The sequence below is a fragment of the Streptopelia decaocto genome (assembly GCF_964273445.1).
Source record: "Streptopelia decaocto genome assembly, chromosome: 2".
NCBI lineage: Eukaryota > Metazoa > Chordata > Aves > Columbiformes > Columbidae > Streptopelia > Streptopelia decaocto.
The window spans coordinates 30,816,968-30,839,039 of record NC_138655.1 but is presented as its reverse complement, the minus strand read 5'-3'; the positions used below and the strand labels follow the sequence as shown (position 1 = coordinate 30,839,039).

Below are 22,072 nucleotides of genomic sequence, written 5' to 3'. Positions count from 1 at the left end.
GAGAGAACTGTAACGTGGCTACAGTAATCACATATTCTCTGTTAACCAAGCACACTAATAAGAATAGCTACAGATTCTGCTATGCAGCCTTCTCTCGTGTAACTCAGCAGACGAGGACTGCCTTCTGTACAAAAGGCTCAGGCAGTAGTTGTACTAACTGGATTAAGCAAGTGACAAGTTATTGGATGTGGCACACTGGAAGAGCTGGGTGTTTTCTACCATCATTCTCCTGACACAGAGAGTGAAGGTGGGGCTATACCACCCAGGACTTTTTCCCAACCCTGAAGAATAATTCAGTGTAACACTAGTCAATGCTAGCACGCTACAACAGCTGGAAGGAGCTATTCCAGGAAGAAGAACCCCATCCAAAGACCTGTTCATCCCTGCCAACAAACAGGAATACCACTTCCTGGCCAAGTGCATTTACTGGAGCCAACACTTGCATTCTTGTCATTTATAGAAAACTCCCTACATCAAGTTTTACCCCATATCATCCATTAAAAAAAAAAAAAAAATCTGATACTCTTCCTGCATTTTTATTGTACAAAAGTTGATTCCATGGTCCTAGAGACATCTGGGTTGCCAATCTAAGACCACTGACCTGGCCTGTTCACCACTACAGACAGAAGTGTGTGCTGGCCAAACGCTCCAACACATCATCAGCGTAGTCAGAGAGACAAGCAAACTGTTCTAGTCCACCACTACAACATACCTTTGGCTTACAGGGAAAGTTTGCAGAGTTACGCATCTGAGCCGCCACACGGGAGGCTGAATTCTGCTTTTGTCCTGGCTTGTGCATAGCCTGAGCGCAAACCCAGAAGTCACCCAAGACAACTCTCTAGCTTTTTGAAATATTACTGTCCTAAGATCATTACCAGAAGAGACACCATGCAAGCACTCCTTACTTCAAACTATCCTCTTTGCTCAAGATTAATCTACCTTATAGTGACCATATAGCTGGGTTGCTATAGCACCTCCCAAAAAAGCTGTCTAAACACTCTTACCTGTAGGAGTTAATGGCAGCACTGCTTCTCATTCATTCTCAGCTACAAACCCTACCTGGTGATGAAGGAGTTGTCTCCCTGGACAAGCTTCTTCCTCATCACTTAGGGGAAGTTTGATGGTCTTTGCCCTGAAGGACAAGCCAACCCAGCTGTAAGGAGAAAGAACGGCAGCACACTCTTCCAAACCTGCTGTAGGACAACTTCTAGGCTACTTGTCATTCCTAACTCATCCACTTCGGGCAAGACAAGAACTCACTCCCCTGCCAGTCATGAAAGTCAGTTTATCTGCTTCTTCCCCAGTAGCTCCCCAGCACACGCAGGGATGCAGGGCAGAGCGAGGCAGCGCTCCCCACATGCTGCTGAAGGCAGCATGAAGACAGGCCCTGCTAGACACTTGTGTGGTGCCTTTCTTTGGAAGAAGAATGAATTTCTCTCCAAGAGACTTTCTAAATTAAAGTGATGGCCCCAAGGGAAGAAAGCAGGATGGGGATGACAGACAGAAGCCACCTGGAATTGAAAAGAAAGGTTTTGCTCTGCAGTATGAAGCTTTTTGACAAGTTTAGAAGCTTTCAACAGTCTGAACACAGCTAGGCAATGACACAAATCAAAATTCCTCTACACTATGAAAACAGGCTCATTATGAGGCCTTTCTAAAGGGCCCTCCCAGGACCAAAATATCCCACTGTGTGGCCTTCCTCCTCCTCACTCTGCATGGTAATTCGGAGCACAAGCAGCTGGCTCTGAGGCCAGAGCCATATCCTGCTAGATGTACCTTGCCTTCCCAGTGCAAGGCACACACTTTAGAGCTGAAGCTTAAGTTTAGACTTCTATTGTGTGGCTTTGAGTAGCTGTTCTGCATGCTCAAGTATCTTTGTTCATTACCCTGCATAGCAAATTCAACTTTTATGGGCATACCTTGGTTGTTACTGCAGGTATCAGCTGCAAGCCAGTACCTGAAGAGATCTTGAAGCCTAAGGACACACCTGCTCCAGAGACAAGTAGCAGTGAGGTTTTGCTTGCTATGCAAGGGATTAAAACTGGAGATTTTGCTGTTTCAGAACAAGCACTCATTTGTCCTTAATAACTCTGGATAACTAAACTAAGTTGCTACTGAAGTAATCTCTGCCACTTTAGAAGCTGGTGTTCAAGAGACTGGCACAAAGGTAGACAATTTCTGCCGATGCCTGAACCAATTACCAACACGTTCAACTTAATGTCACGCCGTGGCTCAGGAAGGCTTGGCAAGCCTCAGGAAAGTCTTACCATTACAACTCCTAACATTAATCATGTTGTAATCTCCTCTGTTAAGGTTAGAGAGTGTGCTTAAAGTTTTCCTGGGCAACTATTTACCACCAACAGTCAGCACAAATTGTGTACATCATGAATCATACAGGAGGGAACTTCTGCACAGCTAGAAAAGCTGTTCAGTTTGAGCAAATACTGTTAACCAGATCCTTGCCTGCCTAGTCTCAGACATCGTTCTTTCTTCAGATACCAACTGCTACCCAGATTGGCAGCTTCCACTTTAAATCGCTGCTAGGGCCTTGGGCTAAGTAAGGCAATAGAGTATTAAAGCACTTCTGCCTTGTTGGTAGCTAAGCAAGGATAAGATATTACGGTAGCCCTGCAGAGAAGCTGCTTTTCCCACATTCAGGTCTAGCGGAACAATAGTTTGTTATATACCTCTTGCCCTAAAGAAAGCAAACCCTGCTCAAGCATGACTGAATACCATCTCTCAGCTTTGAAGAAACCAAGCTATGTATTCAGTACTGTTTCATACAAAGAGTTAACTTCAAAATGTAAAGGCTACCACTAATGCCACAAGACTGGAGGAATGCAGAGGCTACCCTATGACGAGATCCAAACAATACTTTGGATAAAGCTACCTAAATAACCAATCCACAAGATCTGTACCTAATCAAATTAGAGTTCTGCTGATACGTAGAATCTTCACCATCTTGGACATTCTGCATTTGTGTCCTGCTTAAGCACAGTGATGCCAAACTTGTACACCATAGCCTGTGCTGTCAGCAAGCCTACCATGACTCCACCACCTAATTCAGCAAGCAAAAGAGGATGGGGGAGAACGAGGGCAAGAGTTTGTTGCCAAAGACGGCGAAGAGGCACTTGCTGTTTCGGGGGCATAGCAAAAAGATCCAATCTCTTATTTCAAGGTTGATTGTTAAGATTCAACTGGGTGCTCAGCCTATACCTGGTTTGAATGTGCATCTTCTGCAGTCTGCTCACAGGCAAGACTGACTGGAGGCCTTTCAGTAACCGCGCCTGGAGTAAAGACTTCCAGCCAGGTGTTCCCTCATCCCCACCCTTCCCAGGTAGATCCAAATCAGGCAGCAACAGTCAGGCTCCTCTCCTCGCTCCAACTGAGTTTTATGGGCCATAAGCCATTTTAAAAGCTATAAAGCTACTTAAGCATCTTAAGCCAATCTAGATTCCGTAGCATCCATTTGATCTTCCAAGTCTTACCAGTTCACAGTCAAGCAAAGCCTTTCAGCACCTGATCCAAGGCCTTAAAACTGCATTAAGATGCCATGAAGCAATGGGACAGAAGCCCAGACACTAAGCAAGCCTTATATTAGTCCATTCATGCTCCTGTTTTCACAGTGTGCTCTCTCCTCTCTCTTTAACAGCAGATATCTCTTTCGGCCCCCAAGATTTGTGCATGACATGAATGTAGCTGCACAGCTATAGCAGTTGCTGAACAGTATGAGTACAGGCTTCTGCAGCCCTGTTAGTCACAGTCAGAAGGCTGTGGCTTAAGGGTTTAGGCATTTGCTGTCTTCTAGCAGAGCCCAACTCAACACCACGACATTAATCTCATTATTTCAGCCTTCCCCCACATGCTTTCTCAGGACTAGCTCTCCCTGATGCAACAGCATTGTCCAGTATGGTTCTTTGTATACAAACATATTCTCCAGCATTTGCTAAATACTATATGCTGCCTTCATTTACTCATATTAAAACAAAACAAACAAACCCAAAAAAGAAGAAAAAACACACCACCACAACCCAAACAGACAAAACCCTTTTAGAATGATCAGTATTCTCCAAAGATGTATCACCCTGCAACACAAACACTTCTCAGCATTACAGTTAAAGATTACTGGGTTGCTAGTGTTGCTCTTGAGCCAAAGTCTCAGTCCACAGCCTTTCAGACAGCTGACGCATGTCTTAGCAAAGACAGCAGTTCTCCCAATCCAATTATAAACTCAGACTAATTTCCTGGGATCTTGTGAGGGAGTAGATCCACGCTGCAGCGTATTTTGCCACTAGACAAGCTCATACTGCAGTAAGAATTTTAACCCATTCATACCAGTAAGAAGTCCTGTATTTGCACAGGTTCCCCACTACCTTTTGAAGATATCTGCTCCAGCAGTTGTAAGATTTTAATCAGGCAGAAATCCCTGACTTATGGCAGAGTTTTGTGTCTCAAACAGAGGTCAAAGCAATCACATTTGTCAGCTCCAGCAATAACAGGTGGAAGCGTTTCCAGCCTATGGGAAGAGTCCAGGCCAAAGAACGCAGCAGCCAGCATCCCAGAACCAGTGCACAGGTAGGGCATTGCATCGACTTCCGATAAGTCAGACCAAGTTCTGCAAACACAGAGGAACATTTCCAAGTGAGATTAACACTCAACCGCTTATCCCTGTTATGCTGCGATTCTTGAGAGACTCCGATCCCTGGTAAGAGACTGAACCTGTCAAAAACCGCTGAAGAAATACTACTGAGCTACAGCCAGATGACAGCTGGAAAAGAGTAAGAATAAAAGGCTGTAAGTGCAGAATGGGACTGTTTCACACAGAGTTTTAATATGCAATTTTCCAATCTAAATAAAGCTTTATGTGAGCAAGTTAGATCGGAGTGACTCCCAGCCTCCCTCAGAAGGCAGGTCTGCCCTTTTGCACTCTTAAAGCAAACCTTTCTCTTTCAGTGTCACAGCCCATTTCTGAAAAGCAGCCCCAGAAAAGCCCATCATTCCCACTCCACAATATCAGGCCCCACCATGAAAATTATACTGAAGCTTTAAGAACAAAGCAGATTTGATTACAAATTAAGCTGGATCACGTATTGTGATGTCTGAAAGGATAATCACAAAAAAAAGCATTATCTGTAGGCTTAGCAATACCTTAAATAATAGCAGCAAACAGACTTCAGTGCTTGAGGTGCACACTGGCTCCCACCATGGAATTACCAAGTCTGTGCCTGGATTTGGTGTAGCACAGAACTTACACCATTCGCTATCAACAACAGAAGTACAGAAGCACCTAAGCAGCCAAGCAGCACACAACTGGATGCAAGCAACAGAGCTTACGGTAAGTACTTCACAAAATCCATCTTTGAAGATATTCAAAAGCCATCTGGACCTCGTCCTGGACAGCTAGCTCTCAGTGGCCCTGCTTGAGCAGGGGTGTCAGACCAGATGACGTTCAGAGGTCCCTTCCCACCTCAGCCACCCTGTGATTAAAACAATGGCTGTACAAAGTCACAGGCTGCTCACCCAGATCCTCCAAGGTCTGCAACCCTGAAGAGACTGTCCAGGAACATGAGGACTCCTGGTGCCCTGCCTCAGGGGAGGTCTTGTGGCAGCCCTTCTTCTTATGAATTAGATCTGCAAATACCTACCTGCTGACAGAATAAAGTTCAACTTCCTCACATATGTTCTAAACCAAAGGTATGGACGGAGACTTCACAGGAGATTCAGCACTTCCTCACATCTGCTGAGTGTACTGGAGTGTTATGACAGCTGACAATCAAGGCAAGAGCATTTACAGCAGTAGAGACAGTTTTGATTTCTGTTATGACTCTGCAGGAAAAAGGCAGCTGATCAGTCCAGTCACGCCAGGTTTTGGGGAAGAGAGTCCTGTATTTCCATAAAAGGGACTGACTGACGTTTTTCTCACAAGATAAATAAGCAAGCAACTTCTTGGGCCTGACACATGATTGCAGACCTCTGACACAGGAGAAGCTCTTGACAAATACATTTTAGAAACCCATCCACTTCCCCCTGATCCTCCCCTTCCCCAGGAGGGAAGTGAATGTAAGCATCTGCAGTAGGAAGAGTTCACTCTTGTATACAAAGAAAAGCTTGAAGTAGACAAATTAGACATCAGTGTCACTATGCTAAAGCTACTTCATGCTCTGTTTTTAGCAGGAGCCTCTCCTGCTCTTACCCTTTAATCTATTGATTAAATAGAGCCCAGCCGGAAACTAGGCTGAATTTAAGTACTTGAGTTCCCTTCTTCATCCTTCACCCTTCAGTGCAGCTTTCTTTATTCCTCCAACTCCTTTCCCTAGTGCTTGCTCTTGGGTTCTCACAGCAAAGCTCCTCAGTCCAGCCCAAAGTCGGCACAAAAGCTTCCAAATGTGTCAGTTAAGCTAGAGATGTTAGCTGGCCCTTCAAAAGCACTGGGAGAGTCACTTCTGTGCTCAGGACGTTGTAATTTTAGCACTGCCGTCTAAGTCACCCAAAAATAGTCAAAGCACAGTAATCCGCAGGTGGGCTCCCACAAACGATACACGTGTAACACCAGCCAGAGTGAAGTTTGTTAGAAGCACTGCTAACTCTACCACCGAAAGACAATAAAGTGTAGAAACCTCCATCTTGCCAGAACAGCTTCTCCTGTTGACATAAATCCAGCCCAGAAGAGCCCTGCACTAACAAAGGACACCGAGTTTGCAGGCTGTGCTCTCCTAAGATCCCACTCAATTTTTGAAATGCAGGCAGTGTTCAGATACCTTCACCCTGGCAATCTCACTGCAGATTTGATGGGACTCAAACCTGGGATGGGAGACATCATTTTCACTCCTGTTGTTACACATACACACACTGCTCTGTGGCAGCCTTCATTTGGAAGCCTGGCAGTCAACCTTACCTTTGTTTGTTTTTTTCTCTGCCTAATCGCCTCATCAGGCCATCCTGCCCTCCTCTAGGCCTACAGCATTAGCTGGCCTAAACCAGATCCAAACAATATATCAGAAGTCAGTACTAGCCTGGAGCTATTGCGGTATGCTACAGAAATTAACAAGAGCCCGGACTTCTAATTTACCCTTTTCATCCTCAAACCCAACTTCAAGCTTATTGCAACCTGGAAGATAATTATGCCCCTCCAATAAATGCATGTTAAAATGTGGAACTTAATTTGAAAACTTAGAGCTGACCCTAGCCCTTACTGTACACACTTTTAAACAAAGGTGGCTACGAACAGGTACCTGACACACCAGTTACTTTCAAGTGGTCCCTCCTGACAAGCACAAACCTTTCTAATTGCTGAAGTCTCACAGCTCTTTGAAGTTACGTGTTCTTGGAAACTGCAAAGCCATGAAAACGTACATTTTTTTTTTGCCAGAATTTCCACACAGAAATTACTGCTTGCATGGTTAGGCTGCACTCCTGCTGTAGTCTGGTTCCTTATTCAGTTATCCATGAAAAACATAAGGTTTTTTGCTTAGTAATTCAACATGATGATGGCAACCACCAGGTTGATACACTCTTCTCAGGCCTTGACTAACCAAATCTAAAATTTAGACTGGTGCTGTTTAACATGTGTTATCTGGTTGGTTTTATTGCATAATACTTAATGTATAATTTCTACCATAAAAGTAACTGCAAGTAGCAAGCTGTGTAGGTCATTGTTTTACCTGAGGAGATGAAATTAAATGATGAGACGTCTAAACACTGAAAGACCCTCCCTAGTCAGTAGTAGAAGTACAGTGGGACAATAAATATTCAATCACCAGAAATTTCTCAGGTCATTAGAACATGCTCCTGATCCCCTTCTCCAACAGCTCAAGTCACACCTTTAGACTAGTAATGCGTTTCGCCACAAACCCTTCAGGGAACCAGCCTTTCCATGAGGTACTTAAATGTAGACAACAGGCATCAAGCCGGTTACACAGCTTAACCAAGCAGGTGAACCCATACTATTCATCTGCATTTCTCAGCCACTGCAGAATTCTGGTTAGCCCACCTGAACTTAAGAAACAGAGAAGTGCCAATGGCACAGCAATAGAGTGCAGGTTTGAAGTACTCCTGCACACTGATGCAGGAGTTCACTGTTACTGGGTATCTCTCTCTCAAAAACACAGAATCAGCAGCGTTGTTTTCTCTGCAGCATCAAGCACGATACATTACCTATGCCTTCACAGGCCAGCATTTTGCAAGTCACCCATCCAACTGTGCCCCATTCCAGATGGAGTTTGGCTGCATCTTACCCATGCTGCTACAGGGCATCCCCAGCTGGGCAGCACCAATTCCTACAGTGCTTCCAAACTGATTTGCAGCAATGGCTGTCACTGGCAAAGGGACTTTGAACCACGTTCTGCCAAGGCTGCAGAGCCTTGAGCATTTCTGCACTGCTCTTAATCTCATTGAAGAGATAAGAGGGAGAATCCTGCAGCTGTGCATGCAATGAATCAGGAGGACTTCACTAACAAACCAACCGCACTCACTGGCTTATTTTTTCCTAATATAATGCCAATAATGCAACTACTTTTAAAGTATTATGACCACTGAAGTTCCCATTGTATTAATAAGTACTCTGAGATTTTATCCAATTGATATGTCCTTGAGTGACTTTTAATGCTGCTTGAGCTGAGTAAATCCTGTTAAGAGACATTTGTTCCTACTCCAAGTCAGACTAGGACAGTAAATTAAACGAAACTGTTAGCCTACAGAGATAGGGCTGTCACACAAATCAGACAGACATAAAACACCAATCACTTCAAAAGCAGAAGGCAGTGAAGAAAAGCATCAAGACAGTTTGTTCAGAGATGATTCCCCACAAAGAGGGAAAGCTTTCATGAATTTCCAAGTGCTAGAAGAACATGAGGATACCACCCCCTCCCTCACACCAGATCAGACTTCGGACAGGAGATCACCTTCTGTCTCTGGGTGACATTATAGGCAATCTATATTTGCTTTTTTACAACCTATACAGGTTCAGATCAGAAAAGTACCAATCTCTCAAGATTTCCAAGCAGTATTCATACACTTCTGTATGCTCCAGTTCTGTGCCAGTCCATTCCACACAAAGGTAGGTTTTCCTAAACATCAGCATGCTTGGATAAACTGATCTCCAGGCTCCTCACTCATATTTCACATCTAAGTCAGTAGAAAAAGTTAAACCATTCATTTTACTGAAGTATATGAGAGTGGACAAAACTGCAAAGACATATCTAGATGGACACAAAGCTGGGCAGATGTTTTTCTTGATTCTAGTACAGCTGACATGATGGAAACTACAAGGAGGAGGGAGGAAGTCCCCTGGATTTGGAGGACATGTCTTGAAGGAAATTGACCTTCAATCCTGAAAGCTGGGTGGGGGCAGGGGTGAGGAAAGAAGGTAAGGAGGTTTTGTTTGGGTTTTTTTTGTTAGGTTTTGTGTGGTTTTGGCTCGGGGGGTTGTGGTTTTGTTTTTTCAGGAAAGCACAATTCCACTGCTCCTAGTGAGCAGCAGGTCCAGACCTGCACTACACTGTTTCTACAAGTTGCCTCCTCACAGTATTTGACCTGGAGCTGAAGATCACTGTAAACCCTAAGAATAAAGCTTTTCACCACTAAGTGAAGTCTAAGTTTAGTATCATTCCCTACTGCACAAGCTAACCCATCACACACCCTATTTCACAACTGTAAACATCAAAAAAAAAAACACATTCATAGCCACTCTAAGTACTGGTCATGCTCCAGACCAAGCTTAATGGATTGGTTCTGTTTAATGCATTAGTCTGGTAAACTTTTCAACCTTCGTGCTTAAGGATTGGTCTAGTTGATACCCATCAGGTTACTGTTACACCAAGTTTGGCATGTCATAGCACAGAAATCGCTTAGAATAATTCAGAGCTTAAATAGCCATTAATAATGCAATTCACAATTATTCATTCTGCATAACCAGATAAAAACTGGACCAGGATATTGAAGAGGGGAAAGTCCACGCACTGACTGGCATACTGCTTGTTCCCAGTTGTCAATCCCCAAGTGTGGATTTTGGCTAGGGAGCTGTGATACGGTGTTATTATTAAGGAGCTATCACACCGCTCAGAAATGTTGCTCCACCCTGCCCGGAGGGGAAACAAGACCTCTCTAGTGACACCACTCATAGGCTCAGCAATATCCCAAGGACCTTCTATTATCAACAATCTTCTACCCAAATCAAAAGAAGTTCTGTGTGGATTTAGCATCAAAGCCTTGGAATAGGCAGCCTACAGAAGTTTAGTTATTGATGCTTGCTTTGTCCCCAACTTATCAGAGCTTATAAGTCTTCTTGGCCTCTCTTTATGGCACGCAGAGGTCTTCCTTTGACTTCCGTATCCTCCTTCCCATTCCATATTTTAACTTTCTCAAACTATGCATCTTAAGAGGAAAGTACTTTTCATTGGGGATCAGAGGGAAAAAAAGTTTCTGTGATTCACCAAGGCGAAGTTTGCTCTTGAATTGTAAATAAGAAACAGATGCATATGAAAGATATCACATACCACTGTGCTAGAATGGAATTAAAGATGACTATATATTCTAGCAATACTCTCCCTTTTGCTGTTTATTCCAAAAATACTCTCTCACCACTGCAGGAAGCATTCAGCAGGTTGGTCTGCAGATTCCATGACAGCTGAGTTGCTTTACTTCTTATGCAGTCTCCAAAAGTCTTTCACACCAAGACACCTCCGTGACAGGCATGCAAGCCAACCAAAACCATTCAGCTTCAGAGCAATAATTCCACCGGTTTCCACTTTCGACTGTTTAGAAAGATGCAGAAATGAATTCTCCCTGCTCACCGCTGCTCTTGTCAAGCACACTACTCGTGTACATCTGCAATCCACACAGAAAAATATCAAAGCAGGATGCCTCAAATACGCTTAAAGGGTGGTGTAAGTTTCTCAATTAAAGATTCGGTGTCTGTGATTTGCAGGAACAAATTATACACTTAATAGGGCAAACAACTTGCAGCCCAGAAGCTCACATTTTAAGCAACGCACCCAGAGAGGCGTGTGAGGCAAAAGGCTCACCTAGCATCCCAGCCACACTCTCAGAACACTGACTACCTTTCCTGAAGGACTGCTGGACTGTTAAAACCAAGTCTTCATGACCATTATTTGTGGAAAAATACACTGAACAAGTACCCCCCATACACACTGCAGCAAAGCCATTAATCTCTCTGTGCTGTCTAACCAACCTGAGCTGCAGCAGCAGCTTGTGGGGCGCCGCACACGGTGGAAATGTCCTACAACAGATGCAGTGTCTCTCTGGCAGTTGCTCTGTGCCTGCTGAGCTGTTGGGTTTTTTCCTTCCTTGATGGGAAACACAACTAAACAAGTTTATATTGAACAGCAACACTGGTTGCTAGAATTGAGTAACAAAGTATGCACTTGCAGTAGACTTATTTCTCTGAATGCAGTCCAAAATTTAATTCTGTCCCCACCATTAAAAACTCAGAGATTCCCCCACAAAAGAAAAAACATAGTTGACTAAGTATTTAAAGGACAGGAAAGCAGAATTCTTTCACATCTAGAAACTGAGATCTTTTTCAAAAATAGACATTAAGTCACTGCATTTTACTTTTCCAAAGTTCATTACTAGCTGCTTAGTGTCCACACTTGTTCTGCTAGGCTGAGTAAAATACTAACATGCTTTCTAGCAAGGCACTGAACCCAGAAAGCACCATTTTTATACTGATTTGCAGTCCTGGCAGAGCATCAAGATCAGTATACAAAGCTCAAATAGAAGTTCGTAAGATACAGACAGGTCTCACTACTGTATCACAGCATCTGCCAGAAGTGTATTAACAAATGCAAATGTATTTCAAAATAGGCTAGTATTTAAGACTGATTCCTAGAAACAGTTATTTAAATGGCAGCAGTGACTATTTATTCCTTCCTCAGAGTCTTGACGTGAGGAGGTTTAAAGTGGGTGTCTAGAACACACCTTTACTGCAGTTAAGGGCTGATTTATTAGAGAAAACAATAGTAAAGCTTTAAAGTATTCCACTCCTTCCAAATTACTGCACTTAGATCCCACTACAGTAGTAACCAGCTAGAAGCAGAGTTTTTAGCAGTTAAGCTACACAAATTAAAGGCCAACTTTACTGGACACAGTTTACCCCCCCAAACACACATCCTTAACTTGGGTTTGGAGTGTGAGTCCCCGACCCAAGCTTGGGGTTGAGGTCCCCACGCACCCTGTAGCAGGAGCTGGTGGGGAAGATGGCATGCAAGGGTCTGAAAGCTAGGTGAAGTAGGGAGCCAAACCCATGCTATACTCAGTCTTGCTCAGTAAGAAAATCAGGGACAAGCAGTTGGTTGGGAGGCAGCAGTACAACCCCAGCTTGCCATTTTAGACACACCACCTGCTCTTCTTCACGCGTCCAGACAGTTATCCCTTTGGGATCCTCTGCAGTCACTTCTGCTCCCTGCTCCTTCAAGTGAGTCCTGAGATGGTGACAGACCACAAGGCAATGCTTCAGATACAGCAGGTGGATGTGTCCTGGGCACATATGCCACCTACTTCAGACATATGCCATCTACTTGGGGCTGCGCAGCATCTGAAGAGTCTGCCTAGGCAACAGGCACAAAGCGCTGTCCCAAGAGAGAAGAAACCCCCAGAGGCCTAGAAGGTACAACAAATACCTGCCAGGTAGGCACTAGAGCAGTTCTGGAGGAAGAGAACAAGAACTCGCTGAAGGTCTATCCTTTTACTCAAGATCAAATGCCCTTTAAAAGCAGTTTTAGAGCACAACACTGCAAGTGGTTTGTCAAGAAAATGAAATGCACAGCATGAATGGTGCTTTTAAGAGCTCACGGCTCCAAGCAAAGCACACTGCAGTAAAACAGCCTGTTTGCCTTATGCCAAGACAGTGACATCTGGTAACAGGAAACTGAGTATTTAAATAAGGCTCCTTCCCCACCCTGTGCACTAGGCTGGTACTACTCCTGATGCTCCTCACCCTGAACACACGTCAGCTGCTCAGCAAGCCTCTTCAGGGACTGCCTAGCACAGATGTGAGCGGTGCTATGGAAACAGCATGCAGCAGCCTGGGATCCACTCAGGCAGACTGAAGCCTGTCTATGTTCAGGCATAAAACTAAGCTTTGCAAACAGTAATCAAAGCGCACAGAAGAGCCAGCAGGGCAAAGAACAGCGATTGATTTGGGGGCTTCTGCTCTGTCCTCAGCCTGCTTCTCGAGACTCCTCTGCAGTATGCAAAACACTTTGGAGCTGTGCCGAAGGGATTTGTCTTCTGCAGAGCCCTACGGTGACTAGAGGATAAGACACATTTCAGCCAGCATGAGCTGCGCCCATTTCATACCCCTGACCCTTCTTTGGGGTTGGAAGTACTGGTTCCTACATAAGTCCTATAGAGGACAGCTTCTTTAAAGATGCTTACAGGCAAGTCCTTGTCCAGCTCCACTTCTGCAACCCTGCATGAGGAAAAGCAGGGGATGTGTCAGCACCCTCGACCACTCTGCAGAGACTACAGGGGACCAGAAGATGCAAGTCTAAAGAAAGGGCTTCTTGAAAGGAAGCCCTTCCTGCCAGCGGCTGCAGATGCCTGATGTTATATATACATGAGTATTCCCAGGGACTGGACTGCTATAGAGCACCGCAATGAATTTCAGAAAGCAATGACTCAAGTGGAAGCATCAGGGGGTTTCTTTTAAATTCTGCTATCCAGATCCAGTTAATCAAGATTTAAATGCCATGATCCGATACACGTTTAGGCAAAGAAGAGAGAAGGATGAGTAGGATCGCTTTTTGCTTAAGTTAAGACTCTTGTTAGAGTTTAATTAAAGTACTTTAGAAAAAAGTAAACAAAGCAAAACAGATGTCAGCAACATCCCCAGTGCTCACAGCTGAAACATGCAGTTTTGCCATGCTAAAGAGCAGCTAAGAAGCATCACTTACAAAGCTTCTTTTTCAGTGTTCTCAAGGCTTTTCTCATGAACTGAGATCACCATGAAGCATGGGCTCTGATTCTACTGAAGCACAGGGGAAGCACCTGACTGAAAACACCGACCCCAGTCCAGGTCACGTCCCTTGGTACATCTTTTCATCTGTATCTCAGGCTTAGGGGGCTCTGATGAAACTCCACTCCCCTCTAGCTGCTACAGAAGGGAAAGCAAAACAGGGGGAAAACTGCTGCTCTGCCTCTGCTGGCCTCCCCCACTACCCCAGCAAGCTGAAGCTGCTCACCAGCCTCTGTTACCCCAGGATCCCGTATTGCCATTGCTCCCAACAGGCCGTGAGCTTTGAAGCGAGATCACAAGGCCTCAGGACTAGAGGCTTGTCAGGCTTGCTCTGCCTGCAGCTTTGTGTTACTTGGCATAGCTCAGAAAGCAGAGACATGGGATGTGACAGCACAGGAACGGTACGATGAGTAGTAAGGCAGAGGGGTTGACACTGGAGACCCCACAGCTATAAGACAGTCAATCACCAATGGAAATCCACAGTTGGACAAAACTATTTTGGAGGTAACAAAAATAGAAATAAATAGTACCTGACAGACATAAAAGGTGTTTGATATAATAGATTTAGATGTAACATGGAACTTGCAGAGCAATGAAATAAAGAGCAAACATGTAAAAAGCATGCTAGCAAACATAACAGAAATATCCCAGTAGATCCTAAAGTGAGGAAGAAGCAGCCACCAACATCATATTCCTCCCAGCAAAGGATTCACAATACTGACAACTTGCTATAGTACCCCTGCCACCACCAGCCTCAGAAGCCAGGGAAAGGACGAGAATAACACCAGGAAAGGTGTACAAACTAAGTGCAAACAACATTACTTTTATTGTTACTGACATTCCACGTGCAAAAATAGGCTTATTCTGTAGTAATAAAAAGATCTAATAATAATTCTTGAATTAGATAATTAAAATTTCAATTACACTAACAATAAATTATTGAAACTTTTTTTTTTAAAATATACAAGCACACAAAGCATGCTTCCTCTTTGCCTGTGAAGTTTTTAAGCACAGCACACATTTGTTGTGCTGCTGGTAGGCTACAAGCAGGAGAAGGGCAGTTCAGAAGCCTGTCACTCTGAACCATGTGTGACACAGCATTTCTCTACAGACCCCAGTTCTGCAGAAATTAATGGAGCATCTCAGGCTCGGCCAAGGCAGCAGACGCATCTGCTGGAGCACTCGACTGCCAGTGAGCACCCCAGAACACTCACTGCTCTGCTCTCGCACTCTGCAACAGAGAAGTCAGCTTGTGAACCAGGAAAGCTGGGTCTTTCAGTGACAGCATTCACACCACAATAGTAGCCCTGGTTTCTCACTAGATAGCATCAATCCACCCCTTTCTGTTCGGGAGCAAGTGATAGCACAATGAACATTTTTCTGCGCACCAGTATTTGCTGGCACCAGCGCACTCCCTGCAAGGGTGACTGGCTGCAGACTTACCCCAACAATTGCCACCACTTGTAGCTGCAATAGCAGAAAAAAAAATCCATACAGCTGTCTACACATATGCCAGAGAGAAACGTTTTCAGAGCAAGGCAACCATATTCAACATCAGTTACCCCAGTTCATGGTATCGCTCTGCCAGATTGTCAAAACCAACGCACAGCTACATGTTCTTTCAGCTCTGTTAACCGAAGCAAAGGAAAAGGAGGAAGAGGAGCAAGAGGAAATGGCAGAAGCAACCTGAACCTTCAGGAGAGATCCAGATTAGAAAGTTAAGGGTCTGTCACTGCAGCCCTTTTCAAAAGAGGCGACTTGCGGTTTAAAGCCTACCCTTCAATACAAGGTTTTTGAATGAAGGCTTCCAGTCTCTCTGGCTAATGCACACCCAAATATGAGTGATTTTGAAAATGCTCGCTACCTTTAACAGGAGGGAAAGCTGTCCCTCTGGAGACTTAAATTGAAGCTGACACAGAGTGACAGTTTTGCCTGAACAAGAGCATTTCAATTTAGTGCTTAATCTCACTTAATGCTTGCTTTCCCTTTCAGTCACCCTTCGGTTGACATTTTTCTGCTTACTCACTGCTGGATATTAAAAGGACAACCGTAAACACCTCCTTTCCTCTATACAGCAAACCAGAAGTGCCCATATTACAAACACTCTGGTAGAGGCAACAGTGGGGTCATCATCATCCTACCTGGAGGTGAGCTTCTCCTAAAAACATGAGAAAACCCACACCCATCAGACATCTGCCACACTGGGTTCAGCAATCAACACTTGTTCTTTCCTATTAAACTAAGAACAGAGTTGTTTGCATTTTTTCTTTTGAAAGCTGGTCAAGAAAACACTGGCTTTCAAGAAGACTCCCTGCACCATATTTGCTGCCATGGAAACATCACTTTTTGAAGAGATACAGCTGATACGCTCCTTTACCTGCAGTAACGTCCAGCACCCTCAGGAAACAGCAATCCACAAACAACTCACTGATTTTACATAGTAAATCCAGTGCCTTGACTTCACAGGAAACTTCTCCATACTGCCTGAGGGGCTCCCTCCCCATGAAAATTCCCCAGACCCCTTCCTGTTGAAGGAGCAAACCGTCATGAAGGAAGATAATGAAGCCCACCCAGCACCCCAGCCTTTGCAACACCCAGGGCAGCCCAAGCGGCTTTCAGGGTGCCCTCACCCAGCAGGGTCAGTGCGAGGCAAAAAGCATCAGAAGCCCCAACACCCATTTCCCTTACCACTCGCCTCCTCCCAGGACTCTGCTCAGATCTGGCTTGTGAAGCAGAGGCTGTTAGTCAAGGGCTACTGTATTTAGCAGCTGTAGAAGACAAGGGGAAAAAATGCACATACAAGATAGAAAGGAGCAACAAAATTATTTAAATAAAATTCCCAAGGCAGACTACTGCAGTACACAGTTATTGCCAACCCCTGCAGATGGAAGGGGCCGTGCTCAGAAGTCCCTAGGCACAGCTGAAAGCAGCTCAATAGCACTTGTGCCCCGGCTGTCTTTAGGAGAGGTGTCAGCATATGCCAGCCAACCTCAGCCATAAAAATCAGCTGTTCCCACTTTACCCACAAAGCACCCAGATGAAGCAGAGGAAGGCGCCTGCCCAGCCTGCGCCAGCACAGTTCTTAAACCAGAGCCGAGGTGCAGTGCTTTGTTTTGAGCCAGCAAGGTCAGACTGAGCCTCCAAGGTCTCTCGTTGCTCACATGTGGGTTTGCAGCAAGAAAAAGGGGAACCCATGGGCTGTTTCACAGGGCCTCAAGTGTAGGAAACTGGAACAAACAAGACTTGCACCAATTTCATGTCACTGGGATTTTAAAAGCCCCGAGCAGTTACAGTTTGGCCTCATTTGAGGATCAAAGGAAGCAGATCCTCAGCTAAGCCTTCCCCACCCCAAAAGGTCTGAGAGCAGACTTTACTCTGGCTGGGTGAAGGATTTTCTTGACTGCACGTGATAGCACTGGTTACAGGGAACAGGGACAGCAGGTCCATGCACGCCACAAGCAACAGACTCCTTGTGCTATCAGAGAGCCAGACAGGCTCTCTCCTCCACCCCCTGAAGCGAGTGTGAGCATGAACCAAGAGTTCAAGTGTTGGAAGGGGCAGGAACAGCTGACACAGCTCCAGCCTCCAGCTGCCCACCCAGCCCCAGTACCAGGCGGCCGCTTGCGTGCCAGCTGCTCCAGCGTCCCTCCAACATGCTGTATGGATCCCCCACATCTCAGTACCCTGTTCATGCGCTGAGGGAGGGAGGAGGACAGCAATGACACTAAATAACTCGCATAACACTGCCCTGTCAAGCAGGGACCCTCAGCCTGAGCCACAACAATGAGATTCTCCCCCTGTCCCCAGCGTTTTTTATGCAAGAGAGGGGAAGACTTGCTGCTGTTCAAGGGACCTAATGATATAACTGGTTTGCTATTTTTATTCCACTTTCATCTTCAAGTCACTGCTACAGACGCCCAGTTCAGTTAAATAATTCTTCCTTTGCAGTTCCGACAACAGCTGTCCACTCTTATTTGCTTACAAGTGTTTGATTTCACAATTGCACGTTAAGGTAAAAAAAAAAACCAAACACTTACCTACAGTACTGCAAGTACCTAGTAATAAAGAAAACAAATAAAGCAGTAGAAAAAGGTGCGGCTTTGTCCATTAGGACAATGGGGAAATCTGTCCTACTGCCAGCAACAAGTTCTGCCTGCACAAAAGGAATGTTAAAGTCCATTTCGTCAGCCCCAAAAATGCAAGTCAAGGAAAGAAAGGCTTAGATACTCTCGTAGAGAAATCATGTATGGTGTTTTGGGACTCCTAAGTCCCACATAACCACAAGATTTTGAAAGACACCAGGTTACGTAAGCAAAGAGCTGCTGAAGTATAAGAGGAACCACCTAAACACAACATCGGAGGTGCAGTATTGCTGGGTAACTGTTTGTGCCATGCCGCACGTCTTCATGAAACTGCTCGGTGACACGGTCTCCTTGTTCAGAACACATCAGCACATCACTTCTACTGTTGAGGCAGCTTCATCCTTATTTTTCCAGTGAACTGTACCAGCACTAACAGTAACAGTGGCAAGTCACAGAGAGACTCTTCGCTAGCAAAACCAGGTACACAATTAAAAAAAAACACAAAAAACAAACAAAACAAAAAAACACCACACAGAATCTCTGTTCAAATGCAACTGCAGTTATTACTCCCTTAACCGACTGAGTCCATACAGTGAAAGACTACATTTTTGTTCATAGCAACTTAACACAAAGCAATAGAGCAAGGGACTCCTCATCTCAGGAGAATATTAGATCCACTTGGCTTGAGCCCAACCCTTCTCCTGTGGTGCTTGTAATCACAGAACAAGAGACCCCAAGTGCTCGCGTCCCAAGCTTTCCAGAGCAGTCCGAGGGCACTGAGCACCATGCAGATGCACACAGCCAGGCCAAACACTCCTTTGCTGAAAACAAAGACACTTGAAGTGAAAAATTGCCAAATAGCTCTGATGCTGGTACTGGTATGCTAGTAACAACTGTTTAAGGACAGCTGCCATACCTGATCACTCAAGAGAGAGGGAAGACTTTAACACGTTATACACCCAGAGGATTAGCCTTGTTTAGTCTAACCACATTCTTAACTACAACCTAGATTTTCTTCCCACCTCCTAACTTTCGCTAGCTGAGAAAGCTGTCATCCTAACAACGAAAAGTGCAACCTCTGATTCATACTTTTAAACAAATTAGTTTCTGGTTAGAGTAGGCGATCCAGGATGTTGAAGCCAGCCCCACATACAGGACCTGGCAGCCTGTTTTTTAGCCCAAGTACGTGGCTTTGGTGAGTAATACCGTATCATCAAGCACAATTTCCAATGCAAGCACTCAAGTTTGCCACGGAAATGGGTCTTTGAGGGCTAAGCAGCAGGGTATTAGAAACCATCCATTACCACAAATGTATTGGGTATTCTAGATTTTCCCACTGTACCTGCAGGTCTTCACCTCACTCGAAAAAGAAATAATTACCTCCAAAAAGAAGGCAGAGGAGGAAGGTGTTGCACCATGTTTGTGCCATAACAGTCACTTATGTCACACTAGATTCTGATGTACAATCTGAGGTGCAATACCCTCTTCATACAAAGCAGTATTTATACATGAGTTCAATAGCAAAACAAGCCTCTAGAAAGTGGCAGCATTGTCACTAAAGCTTTTGAGGAGATTATTTTATTCTTCTTTTCCATTAGAAGTTGTCCAAGACCCTACAGTTTCAGTAAAGATTTCTGCCTTTTAATAGGCTCAAATGCAAAGAAAGAACTTCAGGCCAAATATTGAAATATGTGCTAATGCTCCTGCAGCTTGAATTAATACCCTGATCAAACAGATAGTTGTGCTGTTTTCTAGGTGAACAGTTCTATTTGTTAGTCTCCAAGAACAGGGTTTGGAGGTTTGTTTTCTGGAGGTTTTTTTCATAAGGTATATATTGAAGTTAGACACAAGACTTCAGAATGACTGAAAGAAAGTCTATGAGGAGGTTCAGCCTTCAACGCCTCACTACATTATCTTCTGCTCTGGCAAAGATAACCCACCCTTTTTGCTATATACACAGAGAAAAGTAGAAGTAATTGCTAATTATACAAGTGCACCACAGCAGCCTGGAAACACATGAGTGCACAGACAGATCAAGGTTGGCACCTGAACCAGCTCACCTGGCCGCACCGAGTCGTGGCAGCGCTCCCAGCACCTTGTGTGTGTCCAGCATGACACCCACGTCCTACTGGTCCCAAGCATGCGGAGCAGGAAAACACTGAACACAATCAGTCCAAGGGCACAGGCACTGAGCCTGGCCAAGCAGCCCTACCAGCTTACGCAAACAAAGTAACTTACTGACCCCGGCCTACCTTACTCCATTCAGTGGAAAGCAGTTGGTGTATAGCTCAGTACACCACCATATATAACAGACTCTGACTATGCATTGATCAGTAGGATATACACAATATACCTTCATGGGAGGGAGACTCTCTTAGAGCAGGAGATCTGCTTTGTCCATGTTCATTTCAAGGCACCACCTACTCTCTTGGGCAGCAGTCCCAAGGTTTTATTTTTTTAAATAAACCACAAAGTTTCAAGGAGAGTGTTGCAACCGCGGCAGCTCCGACAACAGTCTCCCCCAGGCAAAGTGCACATCGGTGAAGCCCCATCGAAGCCCCATGGCCTTCTGCAGCCCACAGGGCCGTACAGGTGACCGCCCGCAGGTGCCAGCCCTGGCACCCCTCAGAAGCCCCGGGGCAGCTGCAAAACGGAGCTGCCAGCTGCTGAGCAGCCCTGGCACGGAGAGAGTTAAGAGGGAATGAACCCTATGAACACTGCCAGTTAACCAAAAGTTACACACTGGTAAAATGGAAGCACACTACTTTTGCTCCAAGGTGAAACCAGAAAGTTTGCTTTCCTCTCTAACCCCAGCAGGAAGGCCGGGATTTACTGCCTATGCCCGCGGCCCGGGCAGTGGCGGTACCCACGGCTGGGGGGGGGGCTGCCCCGGGCTCTGCCGCCCGCCCCGGCGCGAAGCCGGCCCCCGGTTCCGCATTTTCCGAGCCGACGGGCGGCGGGAGGCGCAGCCCCGCCACAGGCCGGGGTCCCTCTCCCGCACCGGCCCCGGGCTCCGTGGAGTTACCCCCGCCGGGCGCGCTCGGCTCTCGCGGCGGAGCCCTCCCGCCCGCCACGGGAGTTCCCTCGTGAGGAGATTCCGCTCCCGCCCCGTCCCGGGGGCGCGGAGCGGAACACGGAGAGCGCCCGGCCGGGCCCGCCGCGGGCTGGGCAGGGCTGGTCCGGGCCGGGCGTGCCCGCGGCAGAAGGGCTGCGAGGGGAACCGCCGTCCCCCGCCACACTGCAGCGCCAGGCACCGCCACCCGCCGCGCGGGGCCGCCTGAGGCGGGCAGCAGCCCCCACCGCCCGCCGGCACTACCTTGGTCCCTCGGGGGCTCCATGGCCGCCCCGGCGCCGCTCCCCGCGCTCCTCGCTCCGGCTCGGCAACCGCCGCCTCCCCCCGCCGGCTGCTGGTTGGCAGCAGAGGCACCGCCCGCGCCCGTGGGGGCGAGGCCGCCGCACGTCAGTCAGCGCACGCCCCGCCCCGCCCAGGTGAGGACAGGGGAGCGCGGCCGGGGCGGGACCGCAGCGGGGGAGCCGGGCAGCACGGGCCCCTTGTCCGGCCGCCACGCCAGCCGGTGCCGGGACGTCGAGGAACCGGCCGAAGTGACTCACCGTGGAGCGAGTCTTCGCGTTACGCGCCCACGGTGCTTTTAATCCGGCTCTAGCAGCCCTAAAGCCGCACCTATAGGCTTGTCCCACTGCAGCCCCGTGTCTGCAGCCACAGTGCTTTCCGCTCAGCCAAGCCCTATCTATGGCATTTTTCTCCCCTGGCTCTGTGGGGTGCTGCTGCCCCTGGGGCATCTGTTAACGCAGCGTTGCACAGGCTGGGCGAGGAAAGGCAAGAACAACCTGCTGTCTGAAGTTACCACTACGAGCAGGAAGAGGCTGCATAAGACATCCAGTTGTGCTGCTGTGGAAGCCGCTGTTGTCTGTTCTGCCTCCTATTCGTTATGCATTTGCTAGCAAAGCACATGCACCCTCACAAACTGTACCACGTTACAGAAATTAAACTGTG

The 22,072-nt window shown here is 46.4% G+C and overlaps 1 protein-coding gene across 2 annotated transcripts in view; it reads right to left on the bottom strand.

The window, feature by feature from the left end:
• The window catches only part of LOC309436844 (tumor protein D52-like), a 118,568-nt gene extending 97,067 nt beyond the window's left edge, over positions 1 to 21,501 (bottom strand). For both annotated transcript variants that reach the window (XM_082046397.1, XM_082046396.1), the window contains exon 1: positions 21,374 to 21,501. In XM_082046397.1, the coding sequence (XP_081902523.1) occupies positions 21,374 to 21,395 (22 nt within the window). In that variant the 5' untranslated portion in view covers positions 21,396 to 21,501. The remainder of the gene's footprint in view (positions 1 to 21,373) is intronic.
• Between the last annotated feature and the right edge of the window lie 571 nt (positions 21,502 to 22,072).